At 57.8% G+C, this 14,882-nt stretch overlaps 2 protein-coding genes across 2 annotated transcripts; both read left to right on the plus strand.

Moving 5' to 3' along the window:
- Window positions 1–1,390: 1,390 nt before the first annotated feature.
- Window positions 1,391–9,930, plus strand: MONBRDRAFT_28954 (uncharacterized protein; the record flags this gene model as incomplete). Its single annotated transcript, XM_001749362.1, has 4 exons — window positions 1,391–1,478; window positions 1,608–2,764; window positions 2,971–9,799; window positions 9,905–9,930. 4 exons carry the CDS (start codon window positions 1,391–1,393, stop codon window positions 9,928–9,930), a joined length of 8,100 nt encoding a protein of 2,699 aa, XP_001749414.1.
- A 1,618-nt stretch (window positions 9,931–11,548) lies between these two features.
- On the plus strand, window positions 11,549–14,815 carry MONBRDRAFT_28955 (uncharacterized protein; the record flags this gene model as incomplete). The annotated part of the gene is made up of 12 exons (XM_001749363.1): window positions 11,549–11,739; window positions 11,938–12,040; window positions 12,162–12,215; window positions 12,323–12,387; window positions 12,485–12,689; window positions 12,774–12,830; window positions 12,980–13,058; window positions 13,156–13,336; window positions 13,531–13,661; window positions 13,785–14,090; window positions 14,260–14,467; window positions 14,599–14,815. 12 exons carry the CDS (start codon window positions 11,549–11,551, stop codon window positions 14,813–14,815), a joined length of 1,797 nt encoding a protein of 598 aa, XP_001749415.1.
- Window positions 14,816–14,882: the final 67 nt, after the last annotated feature.

Below are 14,882 nucleotides of genomic sequence, written 5' to 3' on the forward strand. Positions count from 1 at the left end.
TCTCTTCTCTCTTCTCTCTTCTCTCTTCTTCTCTTCTTCTCTCTGCTTGAGTAGTCTCTCTTCTCTCTTCTCTCTTCTCTCTCTTCGTTAGTAGTCTCGTTTCTCTGCTCTTGGCATGAGTTTTTGGCGCTGCACACCTGACTTCTCACCGCCATTGGGTACCTTGCTCCCTCTCCATCTCCCCCTCTCTTCCCGTACCCTCAGCCAGACCATCTCTCCCTCTCTCACTTCCCTCCCTCTCTCTGTGAAAGACAAGAAGTTGCTGACTTCAAAGCAGCAAGGCGATGTCGCGGGGGATAGGACAGCTTTTACCCCACAACACCCACACCACTTCCCGAACCACCTTCAGAACCTAGCTTCTGATCTTGCAGCCCTTGGGGACTTCTCTGACAAGACTCGGCGTGGGAGGTTCATCTCTACTTAAGCCTTGAATTTTAAGTGGAGCGTACGGCGGACTGCGCATGGTCTCTGGTCAGCACTTGCGCCTCGCCTAGCTTCTCTGGCTTGTCGAAGCGCAGAATCGGCGCCAACTCGACGTTGTTTATATCACGCACCATGAACGTGTTGCACTTTGGCGTCGTTCAAGACGCCCCACTCGCCCCGAGTAAACGAGCCACACGCTCCTTCTCGTTCTGCTGGCACTGCCTTTGCCACACCTGCGTGCACATGCGCAACACCCTTTACAGCTTGAACCCCATACACAATCGCAGAACGTGTTCACTACAACAACTTGTCAACAATTCTTTTCAATTCTTTTGTCCCACGCCCTCCGCTCCGTCTTCCTGTCGTTTGTTCTTTTGTTCCCTTTTGTTCCCTTTTGTTCTTCTTTGTTCTTTTTTGCTCTTCTTCCTTTGTTCTTTTGTTGCAGTATCCTTTTGTTCTTTTTGTTCTTTTGTTCTTTTGTTTAGCGGTTTCTTGCTTTCTTTTGTTCTCTTTCTCTTCGGCAGAAATAATGCTGACGTTTGCTTCCACACACACACACATACACGTACACACACGTCAAGGTGTATTTCCTTTAAGTTGAGGTATCGCGCACACATACACTACACACATAAACATGAACGGACAGTGAGAAGAACGGCTGCCTGGGTCAAAACGGCAGCGCGCGTGTCAAATGCATTCGCTCGATCAAGGGCACACGCGGGAAACTCGTTCCAGGCTTGGTTCAGCCGATGTGCATGTCGTTGATGGGTGGCACTTTTTTTTTTCTCCACTACAATCGCGCCGCAAACGCCGTTGGTCTGGCTGATCACAACTCACCGGTTTCTTTTTGTTTCCTCGTGTAAAAGGGCAGCCGATCCTCTCCCGCTCGCTCAGGCGCCCCACCGTACCGGGACCTCAAGACGGTTGGCACACGCCTCGTGCCCCGCGCCACCGCGCAACCGCCAACATGGACAGCGACGGGGATAACGATGATTACTTGAACGTCTCAGCCGAGCCCGATCCATTCGATGCTGCTGACGATGAAGCCCTCTACGGTGCGTATTCAGTGACCCTCTTTCGCCTCCCTCCTGCCCCCCTTTCGCCCCATCCGCCATCAGTCATGCTTGGCCTTGATGCGGCTCCCCACCTTCACCATCATCCTTACCTTGTTCGTCGCCCGCTAGGCTTCAATAAGCCCTTTGCCATGCCTGCCTCGACAGGCAAGACGGTCGTGTCCAACCCTGCGTACGCATCCAGCATCAACCCGCTCTTTGATGGTGGGGATGCTGACGAAGAGGGCGCCTATGCAGACCTTGATGCCCCTTCCGGCTTTGGCGGTGCCGCCACGACCGCCTTTGGCACCAACAGCGACAACGGCACGTACTTCGACCCCACCCACAACTTTGCCGGGCCCGCCACGCAAAGCGCCGAGTACATGTTTCCTGATGCCAGCCCTGACGCCGGTAGCAGCAAGGCCGGCGCCTCGAACAAAGTTGCTCCCTTCCAGATCGATGATGGCATGGACAAATCCCCCGGCACGAATGCCTCCCGCAACGACAAGGGTCGCGGTCGCCTCTACATAATCATTGCCATCCTGCTCGCCATTATTCTTGCCCTCATTGTTGTCATTGTCCTCGCCGGTGGTGGTTCCTCCGGTAACGCTACCAACGGTACCGCCAGCTCGGCCGGCTCCGAAGGCAGTCAAGCCAGCTCGCAAAACACGAAACCACCCACCACCATACCCCCGCCGACCACCACCCCTGCTCCCACCACCACAGGAGACACCGTCCCCTGTGGTACCGGTTTTTGCACGCACGGCATTTGTCACGAAGCCAAGGGCGTCTGCTGGTGTCTCGACGGTTATTTTGGCGACGCATGTGACCAGGAATGCCCCGGCCTTTGCACAGACAACTCGCGGGGCCTCTGTGGCACTCAAGGCTCGTGCCTCTGCTTCCCGGGCTTTGCTGGCGATGCTTGCCAAAACACCACCGACTCGGTCTGGATGCGCTTCCGCGACTCCCTGGGTCCCCTTGAAGACTTTGACTTTGACCAGTTTCTCGCCAACATCGACCTCCTCTTCCCGGATGACAGCTTCGCCGTCGAGGGGTGCTCCCACAATGATGGCCTTGTCTGCGAAATTAGTGTCTCCACTTCCCAGGACGCCGGCGCCGTCGTCACCCAGATTTTGAACATGGCCGAAGCTAATAACATTGACCTTTTCAACCTCGGCGTTGAAGCCGTCACCGACTCCCAAGGTGGCAACTGGTCTTCAGAGCTCTCAGCCCAGTGCCTCAACGACTGCTCGGGCCATGGTCGCTGCCTGGAAACCACTCAATGCGAGGTGCGCGCCCCTTTTCTAGCCTTTTTGACCGGGTCGCCTCGCATGCCGTGGCTTGCTTGATTTTTGTTGGGGGCAGGCATTTTCAGCCACCCATCCCGTTGGACTGTGCGGCACCATCACTTGAAACTCATGCCCTCGTGATGCCCTCTTTTTTTTATCCACCTTTCTTCTTCTTTTTCTTGCTTGCTTGCCTCCTTTTCATATAGTGCTACTCTGGCTGGGACGGCGAGGATTGCTCCCGTGAAGTTGTGTTCAAGAGCTGCGAGAACGATTGCTCTGGCAACGGCTACTGCTTTGATGGTACCTGCGAGTGTGACGAGGGCTGGTCCGGCAGTGCCTGCGACGCTCTGCTCGTGCCTTGCACCGATGATTGCAACGGTCGCGGCACCTGTGATCAAACCACCGGTATCTGCAACTGTACACAGGGCTACATTGGAGACGCTTGCGAGGAACGCATCTGCTTAGCTGGCTGCGGCGATCACGGCGTCTGCCGTAGTGGCGTCTGTGACTGCGACGACGGCTTTACCGGTGAGACCTGCTCGGAGATCAGCTGCACGCTGGACTGTGGTGACCACGGCTACTGCTCCAATAATACCTGCGTCTGCAGCACGGGCTGGAACGGCGAATACTGTGATGTGCAAGGTTGTCGCAAGGACTGCTCTGGCAACGGCGCCTGTGTACAAAACTCAGAGACAGCCATCTGGAGCTGCCAGTGCCAAAGTGGCTGGCAAGGTGATGCTTGCCAGGCCGGTATCGAACTCAACTGTAACGATGGCATTGATAATGACAACGATCGCGTCACCGATTGCAACGATGCTGACTGCTGCTCCAGCCCGGCCTGCCAGGACCACCCTTCCTGTCAAACGGTCCCTGATGCCGACGACGTAGTCACCAAGGTCAACCTCACCGCGCCCATCGATGAAGTCGATCCCATCGAGGAGGAGTCCTTCCTCGAGCAGTGGTGGCCTCTCGTTGACGGTGACTCGGCCACCCAGATGGAGGTTGACACGAGCCAGCTGGATGAGGCTCGCGTGGCCCTTGTGACTGGCACCGTTCTTGATACCAACCTCATTCCTGTCACGGGCGTCAAGGTGCAGATCTTGGGCCACCCGGAGTTTGGCTACACCATGACCACCGCCACCGGCGCCTTCAACATGGTTGTCAACGGCGGTGGCTACCTCAGCATTCGCTTTGCGCGTGACGACTTTATGGAGTCCCAGCGCACGCCCTACATCCCAGAGAACGAACGCACCATCATCCCGGCTGTGGTCATGCAGCCCGTCTCCAACATCAAGACCGAGGTCGAGCTCGGCACGGGAAGCAGCGAGGACAGCGTCGTTGCCTCTGGTGATGCGGTGGAAGACGAATCGGGCTCTCGTACCGCCCGCATGCTCTTCTTCGGCAACAACACGGCCACCGTGCAGAACATGACGGACGGCACCAACTCCACGCTCCCCTCTATGAACCTGCGCATCACCGAGTTTACCGTGGGCTCGGCTGGCCCCGAAGCCATGCCCTCCGAGCTGCCCGCCAACTCGGGTTACACTTACGCCGTGGAAATTAGCTTGGACGAGGCCACCGTCAACAGCGACACCAACGTCCAGTTTGGTTCTCCCGTCCCCTTTTACACGGAAAACTTTTTGGGCTTCCCGGTGGGTTCGGTGGTGCCCGTGGGCTCCTACAACCGCCAAGCCCAGGCCTGGATGCCGGAATCTGACGGTCGCGTCATTGAGATTGTCCGCATTGAGAAGGTCAACGGCGTGGACACGGCCGTCCTGAATTTGCGCCCCAACGCCGCAGACTTTGGTGACATTGCCTCCGAGCCCATTCTCTCTGCTGACATTGAGGCCGGCTGTGATGACGAGGCCTTCCAGCAGGTCAACGCGCACCGCAACCCCACCGCTGTGGACGAACTGTCCGACGAGGAACTCGAGAGCCACTTTCAGATCTCTCTTGCCGAGAAGCAACGCCTGGCCGAGCTCTACGGTGCTGGCGCTCAAATCTGGCGTGTCCTGGTCCCCCACGCCACGCCTTGGGATTGCAACTGGCCTTACGGGCCCCCGCTGGATGGCTGCTCCCCGGCCCAGTGCCCCAACCCTCCGGATGATCCCGAGGACAACGATGACAATCCCGAAGACCCGGATTGCGCCAAGGCCGGCTCCATCATCCACCCCAGCACTCAGACCTTGAGCGAGGCCATCAACATTGCTGGCTCGAACATGAACCTCGTCTACTCGAGCAACCGCATGCCCGGCTATCACGTGGCCATCGACGTGCCTGCGACTTCGGCCAACCCCCCGGACTCCCTGCTTGGCGTCATTGTCACGCTCAAAATTGCCGGTCGCGAATTTTCCCGCACCTTTGACTCGGGCAAGCCCAACCTCAAGGCGCGCTTCGTCTGGGACCGCCGTGACAACCGCGGCGCGCTCGTGCTCGGTCAGATCGATTATACCGTGACACGCCAGTACACCTACCCACTCACCTACTACCCCTCTCGCAGTAACTTTGCCGCGGCCTTTGGCCGCTTCTCGGGCAGTGTTACCGTGCCCAGCGGCCGCACCTCAGGTACGGCCAACCAAATGGCCAACCGCACCATTGCCGTCTCCAACGAGTATCAGGGCACGCTGCAGGGCCGTCGCGACATCCGTCGCCTCAAGATGGGCGGCTGGTCTCTCGATGTGCACCACCGCTACAACCCCAGCACCAGCATGCTGCACCGCGGTGACGGCACTCGCACGCAGTTTTATGCCAGCAAGGGCGTGACCACGACCATTCTCGGTGGCAATAACCGCCGCAGCACCAGCTGCACCGAGTGTGGTCTCGAGGGCAACACCTCCTCCCTCTACAGCCCGACGTCCGTGGCCCACCACCCCTCAGGCTCGCTCTTCATCGGCGACTACAATGTCATCTATCGCCGCGAAACCAACGGCACCGTCACCATTGCCTACACGTTCCCCCCTGGTAGCGAGCCCACGTCCACCTACTACTTGGCCGTGCACCCGACCTGGGGTGACCTCCTCGTGTCCATTCCTAGCCGTCGTCAGGTGTTCCGCCTGACCTCGGCCGGCGCGCTCGAGCCCATCATCGGCACGGGTGAGGCATGCGACCCCTCGGACCTTGTTCAGCAGGCACGGGCATGCGGCGACGGTGGCCTCGCCGTCAACGCTGCTCTCATGATGCCCCGGGGCCTCACGGTGCTCAAGGACGGTGACATCTACCTTGCCGACGGCACGCGCATCGTGCACGTGACCCCCGACGGTGTCATTGGTACCCACGTCGGTGCTACCGAGTTTATGCAGGGCATGCTCCCGGCCTACGTTCCGGACGTGCCACTGACCGACGCCATTCTGGTGCAACCCACCTACCTGGCCTACAGCGCTGTGGAGGAGTCGCTCTACATCTTGGACGGCGCCTCCGCCTTGATCTACCGGATCACTTCGGCCAACCTCATGCAGGTGGTGGCCGGGTACCCGCCCAACTCGCAACAACGTGCCGAGCCGTACCAGGACGACAAGATTGGCATTACCGAGACCGTGGCCGCCCTCACTCCGTTGCAGGATCCGCGCGGCCTGGCCATCTCTGCCACTGGCACGGTTGTCTTTGTCGAAGCCAGCATGTACCGCGTGCGCGAGGTCACGGCCGAGGGCATGATCCGCACCCTGGCCGGCTCCACCTCGCTCTGCAGCAGTTCCAGCAGCTCCAGCTGCCCAGGCATTGGCGGCACGCAGGCCCCCGATGCGGCCCTTTTCAAGGCACCCGCAGATGTCTCCATCCACCGTGGCCTCGTCTACGTGGCCGATGAGGGTAACCGTGCCATCCGCTCCCTCGGCGTGCGTGACACTTTTGCCTACGGTACTGAGCTCGCGGTTCCCGAAATGGGAACCACTCTCGTCTACGTGTTTGACAACAACGGGCGCCATCTGACCACGCGCAGCACAATTACCAACCAGCCCATCCTGACCTTCCAGTACGACGCCACCAACCCCGAGCTCCTCACGGGCCTGACCACGGCCTTTGGCGATGAGATTGTCTTTGCCCGGGATGCTGCCACGGGTCGCCTGACACGCATTACCGCCAACGGCGTGGTAACGGATGTCGAGATTGATGAATCGGGCTACTTGCGCACCATCCGCCAGCCCAACGATCGTTCCTACTACTTTGCTTATCGCATGACCCCCATGGGCATCCCCGACGGTCTGCTCGAGGAACAGATTGACGCCGAGGGTCGCTTGCATTCGTACGTGTACAACTCGGAGGGCCGTTTGACCGCCGATTCGGGTCCGCGTGGAGGCACAACCAAGCTCTCGCGGCGCCAGAACAACGAGACGGGCGAGTATCAGATTGTGGTGACGCTGCCCGAGCTTCAGGTGCAAAAGCTCTCCTTCGCACCGCTCTCCAGCGCCACGGGCACCCGCACAACGGCCACCAACGAGCACGGTGGTGTTGGCATCACGGATGTTTTCCCGGATGGCTCGTGGAATGAGTACAACCCGGATGGGTCCTCCTTGACTGCCCTGGTGAGCCCTCACCCCGTCTGGAAGGGCCAAGCCCGCGTCGTGACGCAGCAGCGCATGGTCCGGCCGTCGGGCTCTGCGCTCGTTACCAGCTATGCCTACTCGGTGACCCAAACCGACGTGACCGACCCCTTCTCGGTGACCAGCCTGACCAAGCAAACGACGATTGCCGGAAGGTTGGCCCACACCGTCACCCGCGACGTTGTGAACCGCCAGGTAACCTCTGAGGTGCCTGGCCTGGGACAGTTTGTGATGGCCTACGACGGCTTTGGCCGCACCATTACGCAGACGTTTCCGGGTAGCAACCTCGACGCGATTGAGACCTCATATCACTCCAACGGCCAAGTCAACGAGACGCGTCGCGGCAACTACTATGTGCGCTACACCTACGACGCCTCGGGTGCCGTCACGTCATGGGTCTCCAGCAGTGGACTCAGTGCCCATTACTCACAGGAAAATTTGGGCTCTGGTCTGGCTCGTCGCAACGTGTCCTACCCCTCGGGCCGCACCGTATCTTTTGACGTTGACACGCTTGGCCGGCTGCGCCAGGTGACGCTGCCCAGCGGTTCCGCCCACGTGATGGGCTACGCCGATCACATTGGTGAGGACACGGACACGTACACTGATCCAGAGGACCACGTCATGATGCAGACGCTGCGTCTGGATAACAAGATCAAGTCGATTACCCTGCCCTCGGGCCGAACCATCCAGCACGAGTTCAGCGAGGGTGGTCTGGTCACGCGCAAGATTGACGGCGATCAGTTTTTGGACCTGGATTACATTCCCGGCTTGGCGCGCCCATCCTCGCTGCTGCGTTACGGCACTGGTCACGAGGAAGTGCAGTCGACTTTTGTGTGGGACGGCCCATTGCTTCAACGCTGGACTACGGACGCTGGCTCGGTCTCGAGCTACTACCAGCTCGATTACGAGAGCTCGTGGCGCGTCCAGGACTACGACGTGTACTACAACAACAACCGCTTGTACAACACGCGTGTGTACCGCGACTCGAATGGCTTGGTGTACCAGGTGGATGACTTTCCCCTGACCTACTCGCCAAACCGCGATGAGCTCACCGTGCGACGCTCAGACGGCTTGGGCTACTGGTCGCTGGACAACAGCTTGGGCCTGCCTGCTGAGCGCAAGGCGTACGTGACCACGGGCTCCACCCCCGTCTTCCAAGAGGAGCTCCTGTACGCGCAGGGCGACAATCTTGTTTCGGGCTGGCTGCACCAGCTGCCAGGCAGCAGCAACACCGTCAACACGACCTTTGTGTACGACGTGGATGGTCAGCTTACGCAAGTCCTCGAGGACGGCGCGGAGGTTGAATCGTACAGCTACGACGTCAACGGGAACCGCGTGGCCTGGAACGTGCGCGGTGCCGCGCATTCGGCTACTTATGGTGCCGACGATGCCGTGTTCACGGTTGATGGCCAGTCATACGCCGTGGACGTGGACGGCTTTTTGACGAGTGTGCGTGGCATGTCCCTGGCCTATTCGGGCCGCGGTGAGCTGCTCTCGGCAACGCTGCCAAGCGGTGCCGGTACGGTGCGCTACCGTTACGATGGCTTTGGTCGCCGCATCATGCGCATCTCGCCCCTGGAGGAGGTGACATACTACATGTACAATGACCCCGGACAAATCCATCTGGTGACAGATATCTACATGCCCACGGGCAAGCACATGCGCTTCCGCCACGACCCCAACGGCCGCTTGGCGGTGATTCACTACGACAACGTTGACTACATTGTGGTCACGACGCACGTGGGCACACCGCTCGCCGTGGTTGAGGAAAGCTCGGGCACGGTCGTGCTCGCGCGTACCTATGACGCGTACGGTCACCTGCAGAGCGAGACGGGCACGTTTGACCTGCCCATTGGCTTCGCCGGTGGTATTGCGGATGAGGCAACGGGCCTGGTCAACTTTTTCCGCCGCGACTACGACCCCGTGGTTGGTCGCTTTTGCGCCAAGGACCCTCTGGTCTTTGGCGGTGGCTCGCCCAACCTGTTTGCCTACGTGTTCAACGACCCAGTGAACTTTAAGGACCCGCTCGGCCTCTTCTGCATTGGTTTGCAGGCCGGCTTTATCTTTGGCAGCGGCTTTGAATTTTGCGCCGACTACGACAGTGACCGCGGCTTTGAGGCGTCTGTCTGTGTGAAGAAGTACGTGGGCTTTGGCGGTGGCGTGGACATTGACCTCTTTGGCGATGCCAAGGCGTCCAAGATGAAGGCCTACGGCAAAGTCTATGGCTCGCTTAACGCGGGCCCGGCGCAATTGGGTGGTGAGCTCTCTGGTGGCTACGACTTTACGCCTGAGAACATGCCGGGCCGCAACCCGTGCAAGGGTGGCTGGAGCGGTGAGGCTGGCGTTGAGGCCCACGTGGGAGGCTATGGCGGCAAATGGAACTCGGATGATGGCTTTGATGCCATGTACACCCGTGATATGAATGACTTTGATCGCGACAAGACTGTCAAGGACTGGGGCAAGTTCAAAGCTAAGGCCGGCGCTGAAGCCGGCGTTGAACGTAAGTTGTCCCCACTGTTTGCCTGCTCATGTCGGTGCGCACCTTGGTTGTGGCATACCGATGTTGACTCACTCTTGTTGCCTGGCTGCTTGTATTTGCTTGTAGTGTGCGCCGGCAACGGCCAAAACTAAGCCTCGACCATAAACCGCCCAGCTTGACCCATGTCAAGCCCTTTTTATTTCTGTCGTGTGTCATCCCAATTTTGTTTTTGTTTTTTGTCGTTGTTGGCTCTCATGCCTGTGTCAAAATACAAGTGTGTGTCTCGCGCCCGCAAGCGAGCTGTTGACGGCCGCTTGGTCTTGTGGCGCTTTTCAAAATGTTTCCTTGATTTGCTCCTTCTTGCCCCCCGTGTGCTTGTTTGTGTTTTGTCATGCGGACTTAGGCGTGTCGACGCCCCGCCCGCGACACGATCCAAGCACCCAGGCGGTGTTGAATGGCGTGTGATGTTGTCTTGTTCTCTTGCCGTTCTCTTACCATGTTTTCAATTGACCCGCTTTGAGCGCTTCCACAACCGGCCAGCAAACACGTTTTTTGCGCGAGAATTGGCAAGGCATCGAGAGGAACCGGATTTACATGTGTCAATCCGAATGGCCCAACGGCAGCGCGATTGCACAGAGACGCCACAGACAAGCGCGTAGATCTTCTCACACGACACCACAGAGAGAGGGAGATGCATCCTCACCCTCTTGACCGGCTTAGCCGGCTCGTGATTCAGACCCCGCCCCAAAGTTGGCTCAAACGCACGTCCTGCTTGTGATATGTGCTTGTGCCTTGCTCATGACGCGGCTCATAACTGCAACAGCAACCCAAAAACCTTCAGCCTCAACCACAAAACATAGCAACAATAACATTACTATTTTATTCACAAACCATGTCCATTCATCAATAATAAACCCTATACGGCTCCTTAATATCTTCAATAACTTTTACTTTAAAGTCGATAAGTCTATAGTTGTGGTACAGTATCTTTTACAAGAGCAACAATAACTACACTTTCTTCACTTTCTGCTTTTTATAATCTCAGCATCTTCGTCACAAGAGAGAGAGAGAGAGAGAGAGAGAGAGAGAGAGAGAGAGAGCGCGCGCGCGTTAGAGGTAAGTGGCAGCGCCACCGTGGTAAATGGGGGCAGGAAGGGGCAAGGGGAACGGGCAGGCATTGCATTTGGCGCGGGTAGGGTACTCACATCTTTGGCAGCGTTCAAGGATACAGGGTGTGGCATTGACTGTGACTGACTGACGGCGTTTGTGCTTGTGTTGTTGTTGTTGGGGTGTCACAGCTCAGCAGGGCTCCGTCGTTGAGTGAAATCTGAAACGGCGGTGCCATGGGTGGTGGCTCGTCACGCGCTCGGCGCGACACCAACTCAGACCTTACACAGCGCCTGACCCAGGCAGAAGGCGCCGATGGCGCTGCAAGAGTATCCATCGCCGATGGCGCCGATGAGCACGATGAAGTCGTGTTCTCAAGCACGTACTGTTGCGGCCTCCTCACTGCCAACTGGACCGTGCAGTCGGACCTCACCTCCTTTTTCAACCGTATCTACGAGTACTACTGTGGACGTGGTCTCGTCAATATCCTGTTGCGTCGCTTCACGGACTTGCTGTAAGCCCCATGGTGCACCGTAACCACGATAAATTTTGGGGGTGAGGGTGGCCAGCTGGTGAAGAGTTGGTCGTGTTGCTTGTTGACGTCGTACAAGCATCACATCTCATACACGCCCACTCCCCTCTCTCAACCCGATGGCACCGGGCATGGGCTGGCGGGTTAGGATTGTGGCCTTTGTGTTTCTGCTCGTCGTCTTTCTGGCCTTTTGCATCGACTACCGTGGCCTCAACCGCGTCGTCGAGCAGAGCGATCAGGTGGGCGCGTTGAGGCGCGCATTGTCCATGCCACCACAACCCTGGCCACCCAAGCACCACCTGCTCATTCGCAAACGCCAACGGTGCACGGTTTTGGCAGCCCTGTCCAGATGGCGAGGTCCGAAACCCAAAGTTTTTTGAACAGGACTGCTTCGGCCACCGCATCGTTGACTTTGGACGACTCCACCGGTCAGGCCCGCCATCGTTGGTCCGCGCACGCGCATCTGCTTTCATGTGGAACCCTCATCCATCTTCATGCACGGCCTGGCCGGTGCCCTCAGACTGAACGGATTCTGGTACTTTTTGTGCGCCTGCCTGTTGGCCACGTGGACCTATCACCTCGTCGGCTTACTTGCCAGTGTGCCGCGCCTTGTCGAGATCAAGGTGCGTCACTTGTGTCATGAAGCGTGTGCATCGTCTTCTCCTCCAGCTTGCGCGCACCTGTGTCGACGCGTGTCTCCATGCTCTGCCTGTCGCTTTGTTGCACTTCCGCCCCCCATGATAGATGCTCTACACCAAGGTTCTACGTATCTCCGACGCCAGCTTGCAACACATGCCAGTACGTCCCTGATTCACGCAGCACCCTGGCCTGTAGCAGAGGCATGTGAATATAAGGGCGGGTCAAGAGGCTCACCGCCGCCCACCCCGCGCGCGTCTCTCCCGCAGTGGTCGGACGTGGTGTACGCCGTCGAGCTGGCACAGCAAACTCATGAATTTTGCGCCATCAAAAAGTGAGCTATTCCCCGTTTGCTTGCGTGCTCCCCCGGTTGTCTCCTGTTGCAATCAAAGCTGCTGCTCACAGGTATTCCAATGCCGCCGCGCTGATAGAAACCTGGACGTAATGGACATTGTGTCCATCATCCTTCAGCACGACAACTTTTTGTTGTGCATGTACAAGAACCAAGTGGTGGATGTCAGCCTGCAGCTACCCCTTGTGGGCGAATTCGATTTTCTTCCTGCCTCGCTGCAGTGGGCTGCGCACCGAGTGATCAATGGTGTCCTCTACAACAAGCACCGTCGTCTCCGAGACGAGGTTGGTTTCGGTGTCTCGCTTGGCGGTGTCTGACTTGGCATGAGCCGGCTGCTATGCCTGACGTATTCTGCGCTTTATTGCTAGGTTCGCAATGTCCAGAGCCATGACCAGATTGCCGGTGAACTCAGATACTACTTTCGCGTAAGCATGTTTGATCGCTCAGGAGGGCGAGGGAAACTGCCCAGACCTTGGTCGTGACCGTCGCCTCTCTTGCCTCTCTTACCTTCTGCTTATACCCTTGTGCTGTCTGCTTCTGCGGTGGCTGCTGCTGCTGGCGAATATCCAAATAGCTTTACGGGATAGCCTACATCCTTCTCTGCCCGCTTTTCTTGATTCATCGCTTCGTCATGTTCTGCTTTGGACACTCTGGTCCGTGCGCACGCTCTTGCCCTTGCCTTGAGCCGGCCCAGGCACTCGTTTAACATTTTATCTGATTCCCCATGGCACCTCCTGGTTGTGTGCGTAGACCTCATTCAAAAGCAGCCAGGCTACTTAGCAGCCCGCCAGTGGACACCGTTTGCGCACTGGGACATGCGCGTGTACAATGAGCTTCCACACTACCTGCACCGCCGCCTCAGCGCGGCCTATGACCCCACTTGCAATTATTTGCGCTCCTTTGTCTCCCACACCTGGAATATCGTGGCACGGTATGGGAGACCCTGCCTGCTTGCATTCATTTGATCCGACCAGTCCAAGAGGTCAAAGGCATCGACTTGCGTTTTGCTAAGGATTGGTTGGCCTGCGGAACTGGCCCGTGGCCGTCAATCAGAGGCGCACCCGTCTTCTGTCCTCACCTGTGCTGTGTTATTCGTCCGACCGCGCTTTGTCTCCATGCCGGCAGCTTTTTCGTGTTTGTGCTTGGTGGCCTGTTTGTCATCATTAGCCTGTTTGGTTATGTCCTTGATGAGGATTTGCTGCTTCGCGTTGACTTGACACCCAACCGCTCCATTGCGTGGTGGTTTGCCACGATCGGTCAGTGCCGAAACAACGAGCCTGTTCCGCGCACTGCTGCATAAGCGCCGCACACTGCCCGCCTCGAAGTGCTTAGCTCTGCTTGCCTCTTACCTGTGATCTTGTTGTGACCCGGTGCACAAGGTGGCCTGTTGGCGGTGGCGCGATCGATGGCCCCACCGCAAGTGAGCATCGACGATGTGAACATGGATCCCCGAACGCCGTTTGCTCTGATGAAGAAGCAATTTTACGATTTTGTCGATCGAAATGTCAATCCGCTCAATGAAAGCACGCGCGTCTACTTTTCCAAGCTTCTGCAACTTCGAGCTTACGTGGTGCTTGAGGAAATTTTCGGGCTACTCCTGATCCCATACATGCTCTTTGTGCGCTTCCCGGCCTATGCGGATCGCATTGTCGATATGTACCACAAGCAGGAAGCTTACCTTGCTGGTTCGTAGTTGGCCACAAACCCTGTAGCATAGCCCCATGCCTCTGTGCTCACAACCTGGTCCTTACCTGCCATGAAATTGCTGTTTTTTGTCTTGCTAATTTCTGTGCTTTCCTCGCTGTTCTTGGTGCCCCTTCTTCGGCGCCCATCCTCTCGTTGTGGGTTCAACAGACGAGCCTGCTTTTGGCTCCTTCTGTAAAGAAGCCATGGACTGCATTTTGCAGAGCAAGTCACATGTTCAAAAGTCCGTGATTGAGCATTCCGATGATGGTGCGCAAGCATCAGCGGCGGCTTTGCGACCAATTCCAGCCGCCATGGCATCCATGGCGCCCGCTGCCACGCGTGCTGGCCCAGGCGAGCGCTCGCAGTATGCAAATGGGTATGTGTTCTTAGCTTGCATGCGCTTTGTTTTTTTTATTACCTCGACCTCTTGGATTGTCTTGTGCCGCTGTCGAACGCCCAGGGTGCTGCGCCCGGTTGTTGACTCGTGTTTTGTTATGCCTGTCGCAGTGAATACGTGGCGCTGGGGATGGATGATGATGTGGCGCCCGCGAGCAGACCCGTACCGGCACACACAGAACGGCAAGCAGCGGACCGTGAGCGTGCAGCGCGCGGTTGGGCGCACATGTATCAGTCCTACTATGATCGCTCCATGTGGTCTTCCACTGTGCACGCTTCGCGGCAAGGCTCGGCGCCGAGCGAGGTACCGCAGCCCGACTGGGACTAAGTGTAATAGCTTGGCTGCAAGTGTGAGGGTGTGGTCGTGGACGTGCGTGTTGTTTCTTTCCCGTGTA

The sequence above is a fragment of the Monosiga brevicollis genome, genomic scaffold (genome assembly GCF_000002865.3).
Source record: "Monosiga brevicollis MX1 MONBRscaffold_30 genomic scaffold, whole genome shotgun sequence".
NCBI classification, from domain to species: domain Eukaryota; class Choanoflagellata; order Craspedida; family Salpingoecidae; genus Monosiga; species Monosiga brevicollis.